General features: G+C 36.9%; 1 protein-coding gene across 2 annotated transcripts; it reads left to right on the forward strand.

Annotated features, from left to right (window-relative positions):
* The first annotated feature begins 676 nt into the window (after window positions 1-676).
* On the forward strand, window positions 677-5,871 carry LOC137716089 (type I inositol polyphosphate 5-phosphatase 4-like). Of its 2 annotated transcripts, none has more exons than XM_068455482.1 (14): window positions 677-1,346; window positions 1,434-1,521; window positions 1,939-2,007; window positions 2,144-2,231; window positions 2,360-2,464; window positions 2,555-3,173; window positions 3,248-3,441; window positions 3,567-3,675; window positions 3,833-3,981; window positions 4,110-4,420; window positions 4,503-4,572; window positions 4,866-4,960; window positions 5,126-5,203; window positions 5,460-5,871. In XM_068455482.1, the coding sequence occupies exons 1-10, from the start codon at window positions 1,317-1,319 to the stop codon at window positions 4,333-4,335; spliced, it is 1,677 nt and encodes a 558-aa protein (XP_068311583.1). In that variant the 5' UTR covers window positions 677-1,316; the 3' UTR covers window positions 4,336-4,420; window positions 4,503-4,572; window positions 4,866-4,960; window positions 5,126-5,203; window positions 5,460-5,871. The 2 variants fall into 2 exon arrangements, with proteins under 2 accessions (XP_068311583.1, XP_068311584.1); XM_068455483.1 differs by having other exon boundaries at window positions 3,939-3,981.
* Window positions 5,872-12,924: the final 7,053 nt, after the last annotated feature.

The following is a 12,924-nucleotide window of genomic DNA, read 5'->3' on the forward strand; positions in this document are numbered from 1 at the left end:
AAACATTCTTACCAATTGTGAAAACACAACCACATATGATTCACAAGTATCACTTAATGCCAGTGAATTTTTTTTTTACTTATAAGTGAGAGATATTCGGTTTGATTTTCGTCGACTAGTTCACTGTGTTATTTGGTCCAAATGTTTCACCTTTAGTGTAAATATACATCGTTGAATTAAAATATTCACAAGTCAAACAGAAAAGTGAAAAAAAAAACTTACAACCGGAATATAAAATCGGACGGTATCATTGGCAATTTGGAGTAATTCAAACCAATCAGAGTTGTGTCATGAGTTGTAACGAACTCCCAAATGCATTATGCTCTTTTATTTATTTTATTTTGTTGGGTTCTTTAACTGCCAGGGTTTCGATCAAACCTAACTTAGAGAGAGAAAGGGAAGAATTTAGAGAGAGAAAGCTTGGCAGAGGGCATTGTAGGGAATTTGGGTGTGAGTGGGTGGCCAAATATAATCCATAGTCACGAGAAAATTTTAATTATGACGGAAATACAAATGGTACATCATGTGGTTTAATAAGAATGGTGGAAAATTTTATTTTTTAAATTATTAACATTTTAGTACACATATTTCATAATTTGTATAATAACATATAATGTACCATTTCATATACCGATCATACTGAAAAATCTCACAAAAACCACAGCCTGAGTGCCCCCTCCCCAAGTCCCCAAGCAAAGCGCTGAGTCGGCCTTGGATTTTGGGGTAAAAAGCCTCTCGACACACAGAGCCAACCTCTCTCTCTCTCTCTCTCTCACTCTTGTACCACTCCACTTTATTCTCTCTTCAAAATTCGATACTTTGTTTGCTCTGTACCCATAACGAGGTTTTTCTCACAGATAACTCCCACATTCTCAGTCTCTCCCTCTCTCTCTCTCTCTCTCTAGGAATCCTGCATTGTCTTGATTTATCCTTAGAAGGGCTGTGTCCTTCTCTGTTTCTTCCGCTTTGAGTTTCCTCTGTTTTCTCTCCTTCCAAACGCAGAAGAGGGAGTGCAGGAGAAAAGTACCCAGTGGGGTATTTTGGATTTTTAACTTTCTGTTTGGAAGCCGGGAAAATAAAATGCCCACTTGGGTTCCCTTCATTACTTGAGAAAACAGGGGATTTTCCCACTACCCATTTTTGTTCTCTTCTTCTTCTAAGCAAATCAGTGAGCTTTTCCCATTGTTTCCCTGAAAAAACCAGAGCTTTTGAGCCCATTTTTCTTCCTGGGTTTTGATTTTGTTGGTATTCTTCTTCTTTCTCCATCCGCATTCATTGCTGTAAGTACAGATATCCATTTATGAAGCAGTGAAACAATGACAGATGAGAATTGCAAGAAAAGCAAGGTTTGATAAATTGCCACCACTTTTCCAATTTTTTTTCTGCATTTTTGTTCTGAGATTGCTGACTTTTTTTGGTGCTATTTTCTGAAGCTTTCATGGCCCAAGACACTGGTTAAAAAATGGTTCAACATCAAGAGCAAAGCCGAGGACTTCGATGCAGACGACGCCGTTTATGGAGGTCATTGTCACATACATGCATTGATTTGGATTCTATAAAAAATTTGGGCTTTCTGATTTGGGAATCCTGGATTTTAATCAAGATGAAAAATGGGATTTCTCTGCATTTTTAGATTCTTCTATGCTCTGAACACTCTTGCATTGCTCTAATCTGCATCACTGCAATTTTGGGTACTAAAAGTTTCAGATTTTAATGGACTCTGCAGCTTCAAGATCAGCCATTTGTTTTCTTCCTCTTTTTCTGAAACAATTTCTTTTAATTATTATTAATATTAATATTTTCTTCATTTATTTTGTAACTTGAAAATTGTTCTTATTGTTTTGTTTTTGTTTTCTTGTGGTGGTTTTTGAATCATCTGAATGTATCAACAGTGGAAAAAGCTCAGCTTTAACAACTTTATGGGGCTATCTTTTTCAGGTGGTGATGGAGAGTGGAGGAACAACTATTCAGAGAGGGAGGCATGCACAACCAAGAAAAGTAAAACAGGTTCAGTTTTTGCTTTGGACCACAAAATTCTTAGCATAAGAAGACAATCATATTTTTTGTTTAGAATCTCCTAATTTTATGGCCGGTTCTCTAATTTTTTTACTAATCCTCTCTTAAACCCCAATTAAATCCACAGAAAGGTTGAGCAAGAGGCATTCGGATAGAATCCGGCGGGGTAAGATTGATATGGAAGCATCACAAGTTACAGATGTACATAATTATAGGTATAAAATGAAACTAGAATTGTCATGTAATTAAGCACTTCTTCTTTGTGGATGATTAGATTTAATCCGAAATTTTCGGGCTAAGTTTTCTTCGTTTGTAATATGTATTGGTGTTCAACGGGGCACAGGATCTTTGTAGCTACATGGAACGTGGCTGGAAAATCTCCTCCAAGTTGTTTGAATCTCGAAGATTGGCTTCATACCTCTCTTCCTGCTGATATCTATGTTCTTGGGTATGTTCTTGCATATATAGATATGTTCTCTCTAATCTGTGCAAAGTTTTTTGTGGTAATATAATCCTCATCAATCCCCTTGGTTTCCAGGTTTCAAGAAATAGTTCCTTTGAATGCTGGCAATGTTTTAGGCACGGAAGACATCGGGCCAGCTAAAAAGTGGCTAGCTCTTATAAGGAAGACTCTAAATAATCTTCCTGGAACAAGCGGTGCTTGCCATACACCTTCACCAGTTTCTGATCCGATTGTAGAATTAGATGCGGACTTTGAGGGATCAACTAGGCAGAAGGCTTCCTCTTTCTTTCACCGCAGGTCCTTCCAATCCTTGAGCCGCAGCATGAGAATGGACAATGACATATCAATGCCACAACCCAGACATGATAGGCGATTCAGCGTTTGTGATCAGGTTATGTTTGGGCACAGACCAAGTGATTATGATCCCAATTACAGATGGGGTTCCTCTGATGATGAGCATGTACCTGGTGATTCACCTGTTGTGACACATTATTCACCAATGTCCAACAGTGGGTCTTTCTCAATGGAGGATAGAGATAGACAGCTAGGCCACTCGAGATACTGCTTAGTTGCCAGCAAACAAATGGTTGGTATATTTTTGACAGTGTGGGTAAAAAGTGATCTGCGAGATGATGTTCGCAATTTGAAAGTGTCTTGTGTTGGAAGAGGATTAATGGGCTATCTCGGAAATAAGGTACAATAGTTTCCTATGGTATATATGTTGACTTTCTAGTAGACGCAGCAATTTCATTCTCTTGAATTTTCCAGGGTTCAATTTCCATTAGCATGTCTTTGCATCAAACAAGCTTTTGCTTCATCTGTACTCATCTGACCTCGGGGCAGAAGGAAGGAGATGAACTTCGTAGGAATTCTGATGTCATGGAGATCCTTAGAAAGACAAGGTTTCCCTGGGTTCATGGCATGGGAGACGAAAACTCTCCTCAGACTATACTAGAGCATGAGTAAGTCCCCCTTTTGTCGAGTTTCTTTATGTACTAAGTCTTGCTGTTCTTTCTCTTTGAAGTTGATAATTTTTAAGAAACTAGCCTTAGAGTGAATAAGTTCAAATATTATTTTCCTTATGCAGTCGAATTATTTGGCTTGGGGATTTGAATTATCGCATTGCCCTTTCTTACCGCTCTGCAAAAGCTCTTGTTGAGATGCGCAACTGGAGGGCATTGTTAGAGAATGACCAGGTGTGCTACCTATTCCACTACAAGCATTGTGCTTTTCTTTCAAATGTGTTAGTCTTGTGTACCCCCATGGGCCCAAAAAGAAAAAAAAGAGTCGTGGTCTTTTTTGACTTGCTTTCGAATGGCTTGTATCTGAAATTTTAATGGTTTATACTCTCAGCTACGAATAGAGCAAAGAAGAGGACGCGTTTTTGAGGGTTGGAATGAAGGGAGGATATATTTCCCTCCAACTTACAAGTATTTAAATAATTCAGATCGGTATGCAGGTGATGATAGGCACACCAAGGAGAAGCGAAGAACTCCAGCATGGTAATAACAAATCTCTAGTAGAATTCTTTTCGAGAGTAATTAAACATGGAAAAGTTATCAGGCATTTAGTAAAATATTTCGTTTTTTGTGCATTTATGAAAATCTAAATCTGCTATCTGCATGTGAAGGTGTGATCGTATATTATGGTATGGAAGAGGCCTCCATCAATTATCTTATGTTCGTGGGGAGTCGAGATTCTCAGATCATAGGCCAGTCTACGGCGTATTCCTGGCAGAGGTTGAGTCCATTAACCGAAGCCGAATAAAAAAAAGCATGAGTTGTTCCAGTTCCAGAATCGAGGTAGAGGAGCTGTTGCCACATTCTCATACATACACCGGCCTTAATTTCTATTGAAGGGTGGCCCTTCCCTTCTGATAATTTACTGTTACATGCTCAGCTGAGGACATCTGAATCAGAATTTACTGCACTGTTACATAAGGTAACATTCTATGATATGGTTTCCTTGCGTATTTTCACACGTCACTTTATAATTGAATCTAATTTCGACGCTCTGTAAACAGGAAATCCTACAAACACAAAGTGCAAAATTATTAGGAATTCCAACCCCGTTTCACCTCCTCAATCATTCAGGTAACTTTCGCCATCTTCCCTCATTTTAAACAATCCCACATCATTATTACCGATAACACAAGCAAAGGGTTTTCTTTACCACACAAAAAAATGTTGTTGTTATGAAAAAGACCGAATCTTTATGCTAAGAACCCTTCCATTAGTCATCAGTTGACTTCCAGTCATGCATTGATGAAAAGATCGAACATGTACCGCGCATATATTTTTGTAAGCATGGGCATAAAACCCATCTTCTTTCCCGATTAAAGTTGTATTGCTGAGAAGATCTCTGTCTTGTTCTTGTTTCTTATCAGTTGAAAATTTTTTGGTCCCCCAAATTGCAAGTGGGCACAAAAACTGCTGATGGGGGTGATAAAGACACTGTGTTTTGCCCACAATCCAAAAGAAGGTTGGCCTCTCACTTTCTTTCCTTTTTCACATTTTTTGGCTGCAATTGCCTACCTTCTTCTTTGTCTAATTCTCCCCATACTTTTCCTCATCACACGGAGAGCAGGCAGGTACAAATTTAGGGTGATTTTGTTGACACCTACTAAGTAACCCCACACGTTTGCAGGTTTTAGTTCTTTTCATCCCCAAATTTCTCAATTGGCAAGTTTGGAAGTTTCTGTATTTGAGTGATCTTGGTAATCAGGTAAGATTATGGAAATTGAAAGTTGGTTGACTTTATAAAATTGTTGGTTATTCAGCATGAACCTCACTGAGGTAATATATTAAGCTAATCATAAACTTTTTAAGTTAGAAATTAATAAATACGCATGGTAATGCGTGATTGACGTAAAATATTACTACAATAATATTTCTGTTATGTGTAAGTTTATCTTGTAAAAGAGTTGAAAGCATTCATAAGATAAGAATCTTAACTAACTACTTCGTGATTTCTTTTGTAGGAAGAGCTGACCTAGTTTCGGAGGCGTCAAGTTGGTTTGACATCAAATTTGTTGACAAATCTTTTTGGATAAAAAAATAAGATAAATTCATGAAGTTATCAGTGGAAAAAAAGTAGAGGAGAAAATCATTAGTGTAAAGCTTAGTTTTTTAATATATTTTGTTTGTACTGGATAAAGAAAAAGAAGTGGGAGATGTGATGGATACTCATTACTTGTGAATAAAATGGAAGAAATTGAACATCTTCCGTTTGCTTTAAAAAAAAATTTGGTTTTTTTTTGTCAAAAAGATTTTTAAAATTGTCATAATTTCTTTACTTTGAGATTGAAGATTTATAAAAGTGGTCATTTAGTTTGTTTATTATTAATTATTTTGACCCTTTAATGAAAAAATTTATGTTAAATTGATGATATTTTTGTTCAATCAACCTCCTCACTTGTTTTTCAATGTAATGGAGATTTTTCAAAGAAAAATCAAAATAATTGACGGTATATAAATTCTTGGACTACTTCTACTGATTTTTAATTTTCATGAGCAAGATGAGAAGTTATACTAATCTTAAAAATATTTTGGCTAAAAACCTAAATTTCTTTTTCTGTTGCTTGCTTCTAATCTAAGGTTTTGCCTACACAAATGAACAAATAATTTTAAATTTTTGCTCTTTTTTTTTTACCAATCTTTAGGGTCATATGGTTGCACCAGAATAGGAAAAAACAAATTGATTCGTGAGGGCAACTTCTAACCTACATTATCCTCAAGTCTTCTCCATGCAATCAAGGTCAATGTTGCCTCCAAGCTAGCAAGCAACTTAGATGACACGACTACATTATTTTTGTCGTATTTTGTGTAAATAATATAACGTTGTATGGACAAATATTTATACATATTCATATCATTGACAAGGAATGTCGTGGTAATGGTGTACCTATGTCATGAAAATTTTCTTATCTAGTTGGTAAAAAATGAATGATCTAGTGTCAATTATGCTTATTCGATTGGAATTATAATATTGTTTGACTCGTTAAATATGAGGAGTTGTAGAACTTGATCTTTAAATCGCAATCTCATTGTGAAAAAGATTACTCATTAAACTCATAAAAAACAAAAAATTCCAATCTATGTATCAAACTGTGATTTAAAAAAGTAACCGTAAAGTAAAAATCGAATAAATCAATAGGACATGGAAACCCCCACAACTTAAAGTGCCAATACAGAGAAAAGTAGGAAGTAATTGTACTTATGGTAGAGTCTGATAGATCAGAATTCAGACTTGCGTATGCAGAGATGGTGCAATTTATTGACCAACAACAACCCATTTTTGTACATACACGTTTTTATAATACAAATTAAATTTCCGGAAGTATATAATTTAAATTCCAACAAACCAAAACAAAAACAACCAAATCTCATTCAATATCATGTGAGCTAAAGTTTTTACTCACACTGTCAATTTATTTTGAGTTGAAAATGATTTTTTTATGTTGCACTTCATGAATGTTTTGTAGAACGCAAATGTTCTCTCTGTTTAATTGTCGATATCTCATCTATGGATTTAACCTAAACGACTACATTGGTATTCTTTGTTGTATGTGTAAGGACTATGGAGGAATATCATGGCATGGGAATAGGATGACAGACACTCACTTTTTCCGTTAAAATGAGATTAGTTGGTGGTTTCATCATATCAATCGATTACTCTATGGGCTAAAAAACTCAATATTCATTTCAACCTCATCCTGCTTAATATCATGTGATTCATCAGCTTTAGCAATTAAACCCAAAACATGTTATGTATAATACGAGTCTGCAATTCATTCTCATAAATATACGAACTCTAAAAAAGAGAGAAAGAAGTTAATAGGTACTTATTCCCAAATAAAAGTAAAAATAAAAAGAAATTAATTAATAGTAGTGACCACTACTGTGAGTACTAGAATTGACATTTTATTCACATAAAACTTTGTTACAGAGTTGAAAGTGTGCTCCATTTTTACCGAAAGGTGAAAAAGGTCAAAATTTAACTGAAACCCACGCGCTTGAAAACGGCCTTTGTTCCCATTCCCAAATACCAAGACCCGTCTCCGTCTCACTGGATTTTCCGTGCTCCAGTTAAACCTACTTACCTTTCTTCTGTTACTCGCTCAATGGGCGCGTGCCGGACACTGTCAGTTTGGTTTTAGGCTTGTGTCATTTTCCCATTTTGCCCTCTCGATTTTCAGTTTTAGCTGTTTATCTTCCTTAGTTCTTTAAAAGTGCGCAAAACTTATCTTCAATTTTCAAATTTATCATACATTTTGTTAGTTTTCCACCAATAAAAACAAATGGAAATCATTTTTAATTTGATGTAAAATCGAACATATTTGACAATTCAAGAGAATTGTAACATTTTAAATGAGTCAAAAGACTTAAAATTGAATTAAGAGTTGTCGATATGAGTTGGACTAGTTAGATAAAAGTAGTGTGTGATTATCTGCCATTAAAGTTTACTTATAATATCAACTTATAAAAAATCGAACTAAAAGCTCAAGTGACTATCAAAATACAAATTTAATTAAGTTGCAAGAAAAACTTATAAATGATGAAAAAAATTGAGATTCCACCATAAAAGTAATTGGTAATATGGGGAATAACCTAACTTCTTATAAGCCCTTGCATGGTTTGGTTACTCACCATTGGTACTTTGTCCTCATATTCTCACAAACAGCATTTTGATTACGTGGTTGGTCGGATCATTTCACAAAGGAATTAAATAGTTAAGTATCATTCTGCCTACTTATGTAAAATGAAAAATGCTAAGGATACTATTAGATGGAGACTTTCTATAAACTCTCTGTTACCTCATAATTTAATGATAATTTCCTTACCAACATCATAAAACATTTTGCTAAAAATATAAGGCGATAAAAATTTCATACAAAGTGTCATTATTAAGATAGTTTACATAGCACTTCTCCTGTAAAATTGGTCAAGCTACCCCATTATTGGGGAGCTCCATCTCCAAGATGATTACCAAGCACATTTACAGGAAGCCGGAGTGGGGAATGTAAAAGGGAGTTGATCGAGGTGACAAAAATGTGGCCTACAAATTCTGCCATGTGGCAATTGAAAGCCCCACAGGATTTGTCGACTTGGACACATCATTCAAGTCATGGAGATTCCCTGCTTCCTGTTATGATTCTTTTTCACCTTTTTCTTTTCTTTCTGGCTGCTGTTATACATTTACCTTTTAAAGTATACAGTAAAAATAACATGCACTATTTGTTGGAATATTGTTTTTTACTAGAAGATGACTTTTTGTTGGAATATTGTTTTTTATTATGAAACATGAGTTGGAGAATACAATGTTTTTCGGGTAAATTATATTTTCGTACTTCAGGTTTGAGATCTATTTCAATTCTTTACAACATCTTCAAAACATTTCACTTTCATACCTTAAGTACTATTTTATTTCAAAATAATACATTCGTTATATTTTTCATCCATTGATCTGTTAAATGCTAACGTGGCTGCCACATATATGCCACGTGACTGCCAAATGTCTGCCACATGGAAAATAAAATAATTTTTTAATTTTTTTTAAAACCTGAATTTTCTCAAAAAAAGAAAGAAAAAAAAATTGAAAAACCTCCACCCCCCCCCCAGCGACCCACATCCCTATCCCTAACCCAAAACCCAAAAAACCTGCTACAACAGCAAGAAGAAGAAGAAGAGGGAGGAAGAAAAAAAAAAAAAAAAAAAAAACTTGCAGCAGCAGGAAGAAGAAGAAGAAGAGGGAGGAAGAAGAAGTAGGAAAAAAAAACCCCAAACCCAGATCCCCTTCTTCCCCATAATCCCCACCCGTGCGCACCCTCCCACCCCCCCAACACTCTTTCTCTCGCACCACTCTCTCTCCCTCAGCCAAAGCCTTCACCTCATTTTTCTTATCCGACGAGATCGTTCCCGCTCCTTTCCTAAACAGTTTCCTACCCAGCGCGGCTAAATTCGAACCCAACCCGTTTTTAGCCTGTTTTTCAATTCTTCTGCGATCAGATCCAACGGAATCACCAGCCCTGTTGGGTTAATCGACTTGGGCTTGGAAGTCGACCGCTTTTCCATGAACTTTTTCACTATCGTGGAGATTTGGGATTCGGGGGCTTGGATTTGACGACGGCAAGTGAGGAAATGGGGAGCTTGAGCTCTATGGAAGACGACGGGTCGGAGAAGTGCGAAGAGGTCGAGGAACGCACATCGTACGATGTACCGCGATGAGGGCTTCATTGTAAGCTAAAAACTTACTCTTCTGTTTTGTTAGGTTTTTGAGGAAGGGATTGAGAAACTACTATTGTTGTGCCGTTTGGATGACTTTTTGAAAAGAAGAGGAAGGGAGCAGATGACACGTGGCTCTGTCAGCACCAGGTGTTTTGCCACTACTCTGCTAGGTTTGGAGAAAAATGAACCCCAAATGTCGATTCGACGAGCTCCAACACAGAGCTACTTTGCCGGTATACTGGGGGAAGAGCTCGGCAGGAAGGTTCTCATCAGAGATGGAGGTGCAGTGGGGAGGGAAGTGGCTGCGGGTGATGGGGAATGGGGGATGGGGGTAGGGTAGGAGGGTAGGGATTCTGGGGAAGACAAAGGGGATCTGGGTTGGGTTTTTTTATTTTTTTTATTTATTTTTAAATTTCTATATTAACTTTTCTTTAAATAATTATTTTAAATTTTTATTAATTTTTTAGCCACGTGGCATAAATGTGGCAGCTACGTCAGCACAAATGGGGACCCTATATTTGCCACGTCATCACTTAACGATTTACTTAACAGATTTTCTAACGGATGTATGAAATTGAAATAAAATGATAAGTAAATGTATGAAATTGAAATGTTTTAAAGATGTTGTAAGGAATTGAAATAGACCCCAAACATAAGGTATGAAATTGTAATTTACTCATGTTTCTTTGTTGGGAATGAGTTCCGTACTTGTGACTTACAGTTTAATACATATAAACTTTTATTTTGTACATTTGACGAGTTGTTTCTGTATATGTTTGCACACATTGTACTCTTGTACTCGAATTCAGATCCTTTCTAGATTTATGTGTTTGGAGTCGACGGACCAGAGAATTCGGACCACTTAATTTAAATCATATCATCCTCATTAGCTCATCTCATTGATCAAATTCATACAAAATCAAGTCCTTGAACAACTTGAATCTCTTGCTCTCTTGAACGGCCCAAATTTTCTAATCCGTTGATTCCAAACATTGAGATTCGGAGAAAATCTGAATTCCTTGTACTTTAGCGGAAATGAGTTGAGCATTGTTCTTTTGTCCAAGGAAATATTGGCGCATGTGTAGCGCATCACTGTAGGCTACTACTCTGTAATTTGTACATCTACAGAGAGTTCATTCATATCAAAAGAAAGAAAAGAAACAGCAGAGTTGAAGTGTTGCACAAATCTCAATGAATTCTTAACTTCCAACTTCCAAGACAAAGTTGAGCATAAGCTGCACGCATCAACAACGCAGTGCATGGCCAGTGAGGCAAGGAATTTACTTTGATCAACTTTTTAAGTTTGGCTTCCTGGTTCTCAGTTTTGGCCAGGATTTCTGCTTTTGGATTAATGAAGGTGCTTAGAGTTATTTAGTACTAAGATTGTGATACAAGTGATATTTTACTTTCAAAACTACAAAAAAGAGGATTCAAATTTAGGTGTAGTGAAGAACGCACTATTCTAATTAACTTGAATAAGTCAATGTCTGAATTTTGACACTAAGCTTAACTTAATGAGCTTTTGTTGAAGTGATTAATAGTAAAGAGGGGACTGGGGAGGCAGAAAATCCAAGTGGGGTTGAGGGAGTGACACATTTGGTTTCTGTTTTATGAAGCAAACAGAATTATATTGCTTTGAAGGACATAGAGTCGTCTAAGACACCGCCAAACCCTAGACGGGTTTTGAGGAAGACTAAAGAGGAAAAGTGCCCTTCCTACACAACCATACTACGTACGTACTACGTACGTACATCCTGATCTCTGTCTATGCTTCCTTTTTATCAGTTCTATTTTTTTTTTAATTTAATTTCCCTCCCTCCTAAAAATTTAATTAACAGGTCAAGTTGATTAAACACTGTTGCTTTGCGTTGGGTTTTGGGTCCTGTTAATTACCAAGCGGTGGTGACAAAGTCTTGTGTTCAGGTTTCACGTCTCAGTTCTCCAAATTTGTCTTTGTTATTTATGTTGCTCTTCAAAATTAGTTGATGACTTTATGGTAATTCACTGCAAAGTACGATGGAGCAAGTGCAACCCAACAACAACGTCCAGATCTCTTTATACCTGGCGGGACATGGTGGTGCATATGCATGGCTTCTCCAAGGAACTGTATCTAATCCTCATTGGTTGCTTTAAACAGACAAGTCTCACATCAGCCTTGGAAGTCACCGGAGCACCGGTACGAATCAGTCTCTCGGGCGTGGGTGAGGAGAAATTTTTCATTGTGACAGGAACATGGATGGTACACCACATATTTTTATATAAGTGGTGGGATATTGTATTTTTTAAGTTATTAACTTTTTAGCACACATATTCCACCATTGATATAGTGACACATGGTGTACCATTCCGTGTTCCAGTCACAATGAAAAATCTCTCATAGGTGAGAGATATCTGATGTAGCAGTGGCACCTTAGCATGTGATCAGCACATGGCGCATGCATAGCATGAAATGGTTGTTTTGGTAGCTATAACTAGACTCTAGTAGTGGCACTGTTCCAAAAATTGGCCTAGGCGATCGCCTAGGCACTGGGCGGTGGAGCCCCGCCCTAATTTTGGGCAAGGAGTTTGGAAAAATCGGTTAGAAGCTAGGCGGCCCTAGGTGGTCTTAGGTGGCCCTAGGCGGTTTTTTTTTATATATTTTTTATTAATTGTGTGCTTTTTTCTTTTTTGGTTTCATGATGGTATACTTGTGGAAATGGTGCACCTAGTTTGCAAATGATGGATTTACCACAAGTTCATCCAATAGTGAAACGTGTTTGTACCATACTTGACCAATCCCGAAACTACTAAGCACCGGTCAACAGTATACCGTCAAGGACCCACAAGACTTTTCCTCCAACCAGGAGGCCAATCACAACGCGACACATGTCGGTATCAGAGGCCAATCATAGCGCAACACGTGTCGATATCAAAAGCCAATCACAACACGACACGTGTCAATGTAAGAACAAAGCTAGAAACTCTCTTCTATAAAAGAGGATCATTCTCCCACAATAACCCCTAATGTCATTTGTACTAAACTATTCGCTAGAACTCACTAAAAGAGAGTTTGAACCTATGTATTTGTGTAAACCCTTCACAACTAATGAGAACTCCTATACTCCGTGGACGTAGCCAATCTGGGTGAACCACGTACATCTTGTGTTGTTTGCTTCCCTATCTCTATTCATTTACATACTTATCCACACTAATGACCAGAGCAATCTAGCGAATGTCACA

This window comes from Pyrus communis, chromosome 14, assembly GCF_963583255.1.
Source record: "Pyrus communis chromosome 14, drPyrComm1.1, whole genome shotgun sequence".
In the NCBI taxonomy this organism is placed as follows: domain Eukaryota; kingdom Viridiplantae; phylum Streptophyta; class Magnoliopsida; order Rosales; family Rosaceae; genus Pyrus; species Pyrus communis.